Genomic DNA, 13,067 nt, shown 5'->3' on the forward strand with positions numbered 1-13,067 from the left:
GCAGTGATAGTGAAGGCAAAGATAAACAGATGGGACTCCATCAAATTAAACAGTTTCTGTACAGCAAAAGAGACAATAACCAAAAAAAGAGAAACCCCACCGACTGGGAGAAAATTTTTGCACACAACACTAATGATAAAGGACTAATCACAAAATTCTACAAATTGCTGAGGAGACTCAACAAAAACAAAGAAAATAATCTGGTCAAAATATGGGCAGAAGAGCTAAAAAGAATCTTCTCCAAAGAGGAAATGCAAATGGCCACCAGGCATATGAAAAATGTTCAACATCACTTGTAATTAGGCAAGTGCAAACCAAAACTACAATGAGATACCATCTTACACCAGGGAGAATGGCACATATTAAAAAACCTAGCAACAACAAATGTTGGCGAGGATGTGGTGAAATAGGAACTCCCCTGCACTGCTGGTGGGAGTGCAAAATGGCCCAACCACTTGGAAAGCTGTGTGGAGATTCCTCAACCTGCTAAAGATAGAGCTTCCATATGATCCAACAATTCCACTCCTAGGTATTTACCCAAAGGATACAGAAACATTAATTCAAAAGGGTACCTGCACCCCTATGTTTATAGCAGCACTATTTACAATAGCTAAGCTATGGAAACAAGACAAATGCCCAAAAATAGATGACTGGATCAAGAAGATGTGGTACATATACACAATGGAATATTACTCAGCATTCAAAAAAGATAAACCCATGCAATTTGCAGCAACATGGATGGAGCTGGAAGGGACCATGCTCAGCGAAACAAGCCAGAAAGAAAAAGAAAAATACCAGATGGTCTCAGTCATAGCAGGAATTTAGAAAACCTAAATAAGGGACGGGGAAAAAGACTAATTATAATAAAGAAAAAATCAAAATCAACAAGCAACTATAAACCAGAGACACACTATGGGGGGTAGGGGGAAAGGAGAGGAGGGATTAGGGTCAAAATAAGGGGGGTGCAATTGTGTGAGGAATATAACCAAAATGAAAATGCATACATTGTGCAAAAATGAAAAATGATGTAAGAATTATATAAAATAAAATATATTAAACATTAAAAAAAATGGCAGAATACGGGCCTCCCTGGTGGCACAAGGAGTTAAGACGCAACCTATGAAGCTATCCGCGGCCACTGCAGCATGAGTTCGATCCCCAGCCAGGGAGTTAACCCACATGGCGCAGCAGACCTCTCCTCACTCGCCCCCTGCTCCCCTTAGCAGCGTATTTCAGTCAATCTGCCTGTTCTGTTCCCCACTCTGTCTCTGGTGAATCCTCTCACCCCCTACACCTATGGCCTATACCCCACACCTGTGGCCTGTACCCCAGTCCTTCTATGCATAAATAAATCTTTAAAAACAAAAAAAAAAAATGGCAGAATAGACCTTTTTGATATATGTGGTAGATTGTACTACTGGCCCCAATTTTCCACCTCTCCCTATGTCCAGGCCCTCTGCCTTATAATGCTATAGTGCTCTTGCATTGTGGACAGGATGGAAGACTCCACCTCAGGGCTCAGCCTTGTGTCATGTTTTGATTGACGACAACAATATAATCGATGATCGATGATGATGATGATCGATGTTACCACAATATAATACAACGAGAAATTTAAAAAGCATATTCCTGAATTGGACTTCTTCACAGTTGTGCCTCTGCCATCACTAGGGGAAGAATATGTCTAAATTAGTCCCCTGATGCAGGATAATAGACATGTGAAAAAGAGCCCAGCCTACAAAAGCCAACTACAGTCAGCCATTGATGTAAGAGTAAGACCAATGAAACCAACAAACTGCCCAGTTATATCCAACCTAGATCAGCTGCCCCACTACCTGACTTACAGATGGGCTAAATCAATGCTCACTGTTGTTTTAAATTACTGAGCTTTGGAGTGATTTATTAAATAACATTTTATGGTGATGGTTAATTGATAAAATATTTAAAAGTCCCAAAGAAGAATGGAGGAAAAAAATCTGGAAATACATTTCCAGTCAAAAATGATAGATAGACCACCTGTGTATTACTTCTTAAAAAGAAAGGGGAAAAAAACCTGACTAAAATATAGGAACAAAACTAGTCTTAAACCACAAAAATTAGAGAAGGAGATTACAACAAAATAAATTTTAACACAATAGTGGAAATATAAAGCAGGTGGAGCAGTAATAAATGACTTACCAATGTGGAAGAAATTACAGTCCAGTGGCCAACAGACAGAAATGCCAATAAAAATCAGGCGAACTCACCCCACAGAACTTGTGAGAAATTCAGCACTTTGAAGGAACCAGGTACTATGAAAAGTTGGGGTGGGCCTCCCTGATGGCACAAGGAGTTAAGCACAGCACTATGAAGCTATCCGCAGCACGAGTTCAATTCCCAGCTGGCCAGGGAGCTTACCCACATGGCGCAGCAGAGCTCTCCTGTCTTGCCCACTGTTCCCCTCAGCAGTGTATTTCAGTCAGTCTGCCTGTTCTGTTCCCCACTCTGTCTCTGGTGAATCCTCTCACCCCCTGCACCTCTGGCCTGTACCCCAGTTCTTGTATGCATAAATAAATCTTTTTTAAAAAAAGATTTGGATAAGGTACAGAAATGGAAATAAAGCTGAAAGTTTGTAAACAGTCCTGTCAGAACCCCAGGTCTCATCCAAACTATGTGTAGTCAGTTGACTACCCCTATATACCTCACCCCCCTGACTTTCTACTCCATCCCCTGGAGACTATGGTTCTTCTGGAGAAAATTAGTGACACAGGAGGAGGGGATATTATATACAGCACTAGTCTGAGAAGAAGAATGGGCTGAAAAATAAAGAAATCACTCTCCATATTGCAATCCTTTGTTTCTGCTCTCACAACTCCAGCAGTTGATCACATAAACAACCGCACCCACAGCTACTCCAACTCCGCTACCCCTAGGCAGGAAGTTGGAGTATTCCTCTCTGGAAAAACTAAATAGTTACAGAGGAAAAGAAAATCTATAAATGATGACATTTAGAGATACCTCCAATAAAAAAAAGTTAGCCCACTGTCTGATGTCTCCATGGTGAGGATGAGTCATCAGCACACATGCACACATACACACATGCATCATGCTCACATCCTGCTGTGCAGAGTTCCCAAAACAAATAAAAAAAGGGGAAGGGGGACCAGGAAGACGATGACATGCTTGGATCATATGGAAACTGAAAAAAAATCAGAGAGATAAGAAAATATGCTGTAATAAAATAATATTAAAGGAAACAGCTTAAAGGAAACAGCTGGAGACTAAAAGAACTTAAAGGGCCTCCTTGGTGGCACAAGGAGTTAAGCACTGCACTATGAAGCAATCCACAGCCTCTGAAGCATGAGTTCGATCCTGAGCCAGCCAGGAAGCAACCCACATGGCACAGCAGATCTCTCCTGTCTTGCCTGCTGCTCCCCTCAGCAGTGTATTTCAGTCAGTCTGCCTGTTCTGTTTCCTGCTCTGTCTCTGGTGAATCCTCTCACCCCTCACCCCTCTGGCCTATACCCCAGTTCTTATATGCATAAATAAATAAATCTTTAAAAAAAAAAAAGAACTTAAAAATTAAAAATTCAACAGAACAGAAGATAAAAACAAAAATTTTTAAAAAGTAAAAAAAGATGGAAAAATTAATAGAAAATAAAATGCACAAATTAGGTCAAGCAAGCAAGTACAATATAGAGGTACCAAACAAGAAGACAGAGAAAACAGAGAAGAGATATTTTGAAATACAGTATAGGAACACCTTTTAGAACTAAAGGACCTAGTTTCTATATTGAAAAGGACTGCCAAGTACCCAGGATAATGAATGAGAAAAGACCCATATTAAGATACAACATCGTAAATTTCAAAACATTGAAAATAAAAAGAAGATTCTAAATCTGTCAGAAAGAAAAACTGGGTTACATATACTGGCATCAAACTGCTCAAGAGCAACCAGGATGCTAGAAGACAATAGAACAATGCCTTCAAAATTCTGAAGAAAAAGATTTCCCAGTCTAGAAATTCTATATACTAACCCAGTGATTAATTTGGTACTGAACTAGAACAAAGACATTTTTCAGATGATTCAAAATATAGATCTCCTATATCCTGTCTTAGAAAACTACTAAATACTTCAGCAAGAGAAAAAAATCAATAAAGGAGACAAGGTATCAAAGAAAGAAGGGATACAACATGGGAGAATTATAAAGAGAAGTCTCGGTATGACTGCTTTGCACCATGTCCAGACAACAACCAGGACAAATTAGGGTAGGATGGAAGATATGTGAGGGAGGCCTCCAGAATAATAATGGAACCAATGGACTACTTGATGTATCTAAGCATTAAAAATAAAACCCAACTTGGGTCTCCCTGATGGTGCAGGGGTTAAAGTCTCAGCACTATCAAGCTGGCCAGAGTTAAATCCCTGGCCAGAGAGCTAACCCACATGGCATAGCAGACCTTTCCTGTCTCACCTACTGCTCTCCTCAGCAATATATTTCAGTAGATTCGCCTGTTCTGGTCTCCTCTTTGTCTCTGGTGAATCCTCTCACCCACCCCCATCTCCCATCGCTGGCCTACAACCCAGTTCTTGCATGCATAAATAAAAAAAAACCCAAATCTTTACAAAAAAACAAACCAACTACTGCTAGGCACTTTATAGATCTGGCAGAGCAACTGAAGGGGGAAAAAAATGTGATTAGTATAAAAAGAATAGGGAGGGGAAAAAAAAAAAGAAAAAAGATAATTATCATAGAAAGAGAAAGAGGAAAGAGAAAAGAGAAAAGATTATACAAGAAAAATAAAATCAGTTAATTACTTAGTTGCTACCTACTACTTACATATTACTCTTAGCTCAGCAGTAAATAATGTATATAGTGTCACAAAATACAGATACTATGAATTTTATCAAAAGTGTGACATAATTCCTTTAGGACAATTAGTAGAGGGGAGGTAGAGATACTGGTAAAAAAAAAAGAGCTGAATATTTATATCCCACAGTGGGAATGAAATTGATAATGTCTAAAATTTATAATTCACTGGAAAAATAAGGTCTTATTTAGAAATATAGATGTAAATAATAGCAATAGTCAGAAAGCAGTTGTTTCAAAGAAGTTGAACAAGGGGTAGAAAGAGGAAGGCAGAAGGTTGCTAGTCCCATTATCAGCCTTTTAGGAAAAAAATTTTAACTATGTGAATAGTGATTCTTTGAGTGGTAGAATTTCAAAATATTTTAATTAATTTTTTCTCTTGAATTATTTAACTTTTAAATACTAATCTTATATCACTTGTGTGACTTTTTACAATGCTCTTAAGGATTGCATTGTTCTTTTAAAAGTTCACAACATGGTGTTATAAACCCTACAAATTAAGAGCTGAGCTTTGTACTTTTCTTTTGGGCCTTACCTTTTATCGTGGTCAAAATGAAGAAAGCAATGAGGGTGTTGTTGATGGCGCAGGTAGACTTGGCAACACATGACAAGATGGTGTAGGGATTTAAGAGATAGCTGGGGAAGAACACACATAGTTGGCATTAGTAATCCTGGTAAAGGACCTGGGGGTAATGATCACCACAGTCAGGAAATTCAAGAGATTTTACTAAAAGCATACTCAAGAGAGGCAATTTCTTAGAAATGAGTTCTCCTGAGAAAAAGAGAATACAATGGGGTTGGGGTAGTGAGTAGAGGGCACTGAATCGTCACTGCCAGCTTGTGCTACTCTCTATAGAAAACCATCATATTTAATTATCCAGAAATCCTATAAACTAGCAATAACGCTATTTTTATTTTACAGAGGAGGAAGCTGAGAATCAGCAGTTAACTAGCTTGCCTGAGGTTTCACTAGCTAATACATTCAATTCAGGTCTTTCTAACTCTAAAGCTTATGGTCTTTCTACTACATCAGACTTCAAAAATGATAAAATTCTTCAGTTCCCACAGAGCCATATATTTTAGGAAAGGTGACAGCTGTCTATGAAAACCAGGAAACTATTTTTCTTCAATTAGGTGCCTAAGGTCTGACACAGCCCACTCCCCTCATTCAAAAGTAGCTTGGATTTAGCCCTCTTGATAGCCACTGAATCAGACCCTAAGGACAAAATAAGTATCTGCTAAACTCACAAGCTAGTTGCCACAGACCTTCACAGGACATCTGAAGTTGGACTACTAAAAATGAATTAATCTGAAACATCTAGTCTTTTCCTGAGGTGAGAAGGAATGGATGATGAAAATACATTTTAAATGTTGTGAGTAGGGAAATTTTATATAGTCATAATGTATTATTACTTTCTTTTGTTTCTATCCTGTTTCTTCAAAAGATTTGTGGTAGCTCAAATAAGAACAGATAATTAAAAATAAAAATAGAAATAAAGAATTGAGAACAGAGAAAACAAATCCAAAGAGAAGGACCAGGGAAAGAAAACCTACAACATTGTAATAATCAGCTTCAAAGCTGGCTCTGAGTGTCCTGGCAGACAAAGTGAAAAGGGAGACCAATTACATAATTCTGACTATCAGATGGGATGAAACATACCAATGTCTCAGAAAGAGATTATATTATTGTTAACAAATAAAGACCTTAAATCCAATACCTCCCAGGGTTGTAAGATTAGCAGTTCTAAAACCAAAGGCCTAGAAATTGTTGGTGGTTTTTTTTTTCTTTCAACAATCACAGACAGTCCTATTATACAACCTTTAAAAAAATGTCTACTGCTATTACAAAACTATCCCCAAGAGACATAAGTCCATAAGGGATTCATAATATTGCTAAATCTTTGGTTCTATTAGGTAGTTCCCATCAATATTTCTGAAATACACAGATGTGAACTGATATTCAAGCTTTTTGTGGAAAAGGAAAGAAAAAGCCATTTCTAAATAACAGATGATATTCAAGAGGCATCTAGATAGTGAATAAAAGATTTGCACACAAGGCAGAAGATTGAATAAACTGTCCTCATAAGGTCCCTTTTAACTGAGAAGTTCTATGGTCATATTTTTCCATGAGGAAACTTGTCTTATTTACTATGTATTCCTAGAAACTAGTGTATTACTAATATTCAATGACTATTAGTTGACTGAATATGTATCCACATCTGCCTATCTCAGGAATATAAACAGGAATAACCTGAGGGATTATCTTTTTTTTTTTAACCTGAAAGACTTAAATTTACTGGCAGCACTGAGTACTCCTAGCAAATTTTTTTTAAATCTTAGTTAAGCTCCACTTTCCCATACTGGTCACCAAGCTAAGGTATGTCTGTTTGGCACTTTATTTCAGTTTATGAACTACAAATTAGGGACTAAATTATACCTAAAACATAGGAGCTGCTTGAAACAACAGCCACATATAGATCAGAATTTTATTCAATCCATGAGTATCAACTGGAGACACTTTTTTTTGTTTTTTTTTAAAGAAACACTGGTTATAAGTAGGCTGGAGGCCATATCAGCATCAAGTGAAAAAGCATTTGTGAAGGGTTGATTGTGCATGTCCCTGTGTAAGGCTTTGTCTCAAGAGAGACAGAATGGCTCTGTCTTTTTTGCTGGCCAGAACCCCAGTTGTGCAACAGAACTACAGCAAATACTTGGTGACTAAGACTGCAAATCTCCAAAAATACAACAAACAACATGAGAAAGTCTCATCAAATTTTCCTCGCACTCGTTGGCACTAAGCCCTGTTTTATCAGAGAATACTTACAACAGGGCCACTTTCAGAGGGATGTAACGCATTTCCACTGGGGTTCGGATGAGTTCGGCCACATCTGGGGCATACTGATCTAGTTCTAGGAGGAGTTTCTGCTTTTTAAACTGGAAAAAAAATGACAAAACACATGAAACATATTACTTCCCATTGCTTTTAGAAGGAAGATATGAGTTCTTCCATGGCATGGACTTGCCTGGTCTGGCCCAACCTTTCCAGGTTCATCTCACACCCACCTCTCCCTTTTTGGGTTGTAGCACCAAGAACAAGCTATGCCCCAGTCCTGCTCTCAGGCCTTTGCATTTGAACATAGAATAACCTTTTATTGTCTTTCCCTAATAAACTCCTACATAGTCTTTAGATTTCAGTTAAATCATTACTTCCACACTCACCTCCCCTGGCTAGATGAAAACTTCCTTTTATATACATTCTTTCATAGCACTGTGCACAGTTGCAACGATATTTATATGACCCGTTAATACACTTCTCCCTCACTAGACTATGAATTCCATGAGGGCAGAGACCATGTTAATGTGCTAACACCTGCCACAGTGAACAAAAAATAAATATCTGTTGAATGGCTGAATAATGAGTGGCAAAGCAAAGTTCTTAGCCATTTTGAAGAACTATCATCAGTTGTCCAAAGAACCCAAAGTTCCATCACAAAGCAAAATCTTTATTTCATGTGGATTGGAATAATCCCCTGAATGTCACAGTATCCTGGGTTTTCTCCAGGGCTCTCTTATTTCAGATTTCTGGCTTGCACAGAGGAGGTGGGGAATGGCCTTGATGAAGAAGAGGAGGACTGGGTGTGGTTGGGCAGCTGAATAGTTAAGAGGGAGTGAGATGGGGGTGGAAAGTACTTACCTTCCCCTGGTGTATCCCAACAAGTTCATGGGTGTGTTCCAGAATGAAAAAAAAGTTAGGCAATACTATAAGCAAACAGGCCAGGCTATAGATGGAAAGAGCCTCTGAACCCAAAATGGGTAGCCCTGCTGATTTAATAATCACAGAATCTTATTTAGATAGTATAAAGTCTTTGCTGCAACCTATTATAAATCAGAGTATTTTGAGGAACCAGAGTAGCAAGTTCTTATGTTCTGTGCTTGATTAAATATTTAATGATGACAAAAGCAGATCACAAGAGGCTACATATTACATTGTACCATTTACATTAAGTTAAAAGCATGTAAAATAATACTGAGTCTCACTGAGAGGTGGGTGTGGTATGACATTCACAGTTGCTGAGGTAACTACACCTGAAACCTATACAATGTTGTAAACTAATGTTACCTCAACATAAAGAAAAGAAAACCAATACTAAGTTATTTAGCGATATTTACCAATGTAGTAAAAGTTAAGGTCATGTATGGGAATGACAAACACTATATTCAAAATAGTGGTATTTTATAATAAATAAAGCATATATGCACAAGATGAAATATTCCAACAGTGCTAAAGGGTTATTTACAGTGATGGATAATTTTCCCTTTAAACTTTTTTAATTAACATGGGGCAAAAAACTGTGGTAGCTAGTGAGAGGGTGGGATACAGAGATGAAATTATCAGAGAGAAGCAACTATTATATGTAATGTTTTATTTTTTAAGCTGAAATAGGTTCGCTGAAACAGGTTCACAGTATTATTATACATGCATTTTGTATCTTAGAAATTTTTTTAGATTTATTTTATTTATTTAAGCATACAAGAGCTGGGGTGCAGGTCAGAGATGCAGGGGATGAGGGGATTCACCAGAAACAAAGTAGGGAGCAGAATAGGCAGACTGACTGAAATACACTGCTGAGGGTAACAGTTGGCAAGACAGGAGAGGTCTGCTGGACCATGTGGGTCAGCTCCCTGGCCGGGGGGATCAAGCTAAGGCTGCAGTGGCTGCTGATAGCTTCATAGTACTGAGACTTAACCCCTTGCGCCACAAGGGAGGCCCTGTTTTAGAATTTTTTTAATTTAAAATATAAAAAATGTTTTAAAGAATCATCTTTCAGTTCAAAGGAAAATAAGAGGTCAACACAAGAATACAGGTAACCCCAAATTTCTTGCAATAGCAGCTTAATCAGAAAACCTGAACAAAGTTTAAAAACCTTTTGATCATCACTGAGAGCCCAAGTTAAGTGGTACGAATTATCATCAGTAAGATTTATGCTGCGATTCACAGCTGAGGTTGTTTAATTAAAAGGACAAAATATAAACTAAGGTGCTTTTATCAGAGAGAAGGCGGATGGCTCAGCAAACAAAGCACTTAGTGAGGACAGGGGCAGCAGCGTTAGAAAGAAGCCCCCCCTCCTCCCGCCAAGCTAGGGGTTCCTGAAGTGGCAAAAAAAAAGGCCACCTGGGGAGTGTGAATGCCACAAAGAAACCTGTTAAAAGGAAACAGGCAGTTCATCCAGGAGTAGCCAGAGACAGGTGGGAATGCAGGCCCATTCCCCAGGCTGGAGGGCAGCCAGCAGGACTATATAAAAAGATGGAGGCAGCTAAACAGGGATGTGTAGACTACACAAAGGTGACACCACCAACAATGAAAGAAAAGTACTTCCTTATAGCTCCAATTTTCCCAAATACTTTAAAAACAGAACAATTTCATCAAAGAAGCCTCCAAGAGATGGGCAGTCAGGGCGGCAGTCTTCAAGTTCTCTGCTACCTTTCCTTTTGCCTCCCTCAGTCTCACCAGCACAGCTGCCCTGTGCCTAGCCTGGTGGGCCCAATACTGGCAGCTTCCCTAAGCATAGACAAAATCTCTTTCCAAATTCTCCATTGCAGCTAGTTAGAGATAGGAAAGTGGCTAAAAATCTAAGGAAAATTAAACACACATACACACCCCAAGAAAATTTGAGAAGTACAAAAATAAATGAGGTTAAAAAGCATGGTCTAAAATCAAAAGAAAAGTATTTGTATAGATATTCAGCAACCTTGAAAATGATGAAATTTAAAGCCATCACAGGAGAGATTAAAAATGACCTAAAGGGGGGGTCTCCCTGGTGGTGCAAGGGTTAAGCACCACACTGTGAAGCAATCCACAGCCTCTGCAGCATGAGTTTGATCCCCAGCCTGCCAGGGAGCAACCCACATGGCTCAGCAGACCTCTCCTGACTCACCTGCTCTCCCTTCAGGAGTGTGTTTCAGTCAGTCTGCCTGTTTTGTTTCCTACTCTGTCTCTGGTGAATCCTCTCAACCCCCTGCATCTCTGGCCTGTGCCCCAGCTTTTGTATGCATAAATAAATAAATCTTTTAAAAAAATGACCTAAAGGGTAACTACCTCGATGTACATTTATGATCATTAATCAGCTTATACACTTATACACTGATGTGTGTATGCTTTTCCATACATGTTACATTTCCGTAGAAACTTCTGAATTTCAAAAGAACTCCAAAGTGGGGTTTTCCTTCTCTTTTATCCATTCCCCCATAAAGCCCTTTTCTTGTCCCTTGGAAAACCTGGTTTTGCAAGGACATAATTCCCCTACATCAAAATATAAAGAGCTTTTTCTAATCATTGAAGCTGTGTCTACACGAATTTGCGTCCCCAAAATTATGGTGCTGGGCATGGGGAGTGGGAGAGAATCACTTTCCAAATTCAGGAGTCTATCCTCCAAAGTTACACATTAAAGGATACAGGTTTTTATCATTTCCTATCAAACCACTTGCAGTTTTCTAACAGGAAATCTGAGTTTCAAGGTGGAAGCACAATCTCAGCAAAAGACTGGCTAGATTAACATTGTTTTTAATCAAGGAAGGCAGATGTAAAATGTCATGGGAATCAACATGTTACAACCAATCAGCATTCACTTTACACAGGCTAGCTGGAGATGGAGGGTGGAGATGGAGTTCCCCTCTCAGCACCATAGTTTTCTGGGATGCATTTTGGTGCAGACACTGCTTTAATAAGCAGGGATAAAAATCTCAAATTCCAACAAAACTAAAAATGTTTCCAGGCTATATGATATGGGCCCATTCTAACAAAGAGGGGAAGATCTGAAGGAAGATGTGCTGATATTCTACCCAAATCAATGGTCTGTCATCTAGAATGAATTAATTTTTGACATAGTATAAATAAAACTCTTATTCTGACCAAGAAACCTAGAAACCTAATGTTCCAATAGGACAAATTCTGATAGAAAAACAAACTATTCCAAAGTTTAATTCAGTCTTAGTGATAAAAGAATGTTTGTGCACTAAAAAACAAAGTATTAACAAAAGCCCATTTAGTTTTCTCACATTCTCTTTATATAACACAAAGGAAACAAATATGTTTCCATATAAACTGAGAAATAACAGAAGAATTAAAATTATTGGTACTCTATATTAAAAATATCTCTACTAATGACATTGAAGGCTCACTTTGATATAAAAGTAACCAAAACCTAGTTGCTTCCCCAATAAAGTACCTCAATAATTAGAAATTTGTTTTAATTAAGATCTATGTGTGGTATTTTTAGGACAGACAGGAAAAAAATCATAATACATATGATATTGGCATCTTTAATTAACTTTCATTAAAACACATTTCATTTTTACATTTTGGTTAAAAGGATCTGACTGGCTGTTTTCTTAAATGAAAGCTATCACACACACCCCCTTAATTCGTATTTAATCATATCTATATCTTATAATTGTGTGTGTAATGTCTAACATATAGACATTGGTGGGTAGTCACATGGATATATTTTTTCCTCAGTGTTTTGTATTGAAAATTGAATTTCAAACTACAGAGAAATTAGAAGAACAATAAAACAATAGACGTACCAATTATCATTTTACTACATTTCTTTTATCTCTACACATACACACACACAAAATAAGAAAAAAAATCTGTAAGAAAAAAATTCTGAATCATTTGAAAGTAAATTGCAGATATCATGACACCTCATTCTTAAATATTTTAGCATCTAACTTCAAAGAAAAAAGATTGTGGTCTACGTGCACAATCTATCTTGGAGAAAAAAAATAACAATTAATCTCAGAATTTCTCAGCTTATGAATCTCCTCCTCAATTATTTCATCTCTAAGCCCTCAAGGGAATACTGTTAAAGCATTTCACCTCAGCCCATAAAATTTTCTTTTCTTTTCTAGCTTTATTTAAATATATTGAGATATGATTTTGTGTTAGTTTAACGTATACAATGTTATGATTTAATACAGATACATACTGCAAAATGATTACCACACTAAGGTTAGCTGGAATATCATTCAATTCACATAATTTCCTTTCACCTTCGCGTGCGTTTGTATGTGTGTGTGCATGAGCTGAGAACCTTTAAAATCTATTCTCTTAATGATTTTCAAGTATATAATACATTATTGTTAACTGTAGTCACCATGTTGTATAAGAGATCCCCAGAACTTACAAATAGGAATTTGTACCCTTTGACCTACATG

The 13,067-nt window shown here is 37.7% G+C and overlaps 1 protein-coding gene across 1 annotated transcript in view; it reads right to left on the reverse strand.

The window, feature by feature from the left end:
- Positions 1-13,067, reverse strand: part of PIGU (phosphatidylinositol glycan anchor biosynthesis class U) — a gene marked incomplete at its 3' end in the record, with an annotated part of 93,235 nt that overhangs the window by 60,686 nt on the left and 19,482 nt on the right. Inside the window, exons 5-6 of the mRNA XM_084247656.1 lie at positions 7,675-7,784; positions 5,386-5,486 (exon numbers count right to left, since the gene is read on the reverse strand). Of these exons, the coding sequence (XP_084103782.1) occupies positions 5,386-5,486; positions 7,675-7,784 (211 nt within the window). The remainder of the gene's footprint in view (positions 1-5,385; positions 5,487-7,674; positions 7,785-13,067) is intronic.

The sequence above is a fragment of the Talpa europaea genome, assembly GCF_964194135.1.
Source record: "Talpa europaea genome assembly, chromosome: 11".
NCBI classification, from domain to species: domain Eukaryota; kingdom Metazoa; phylum Chordata; class Mammalia; order Eulipotyphla; family Talpidae; genus Talpa; species Talpa europaea.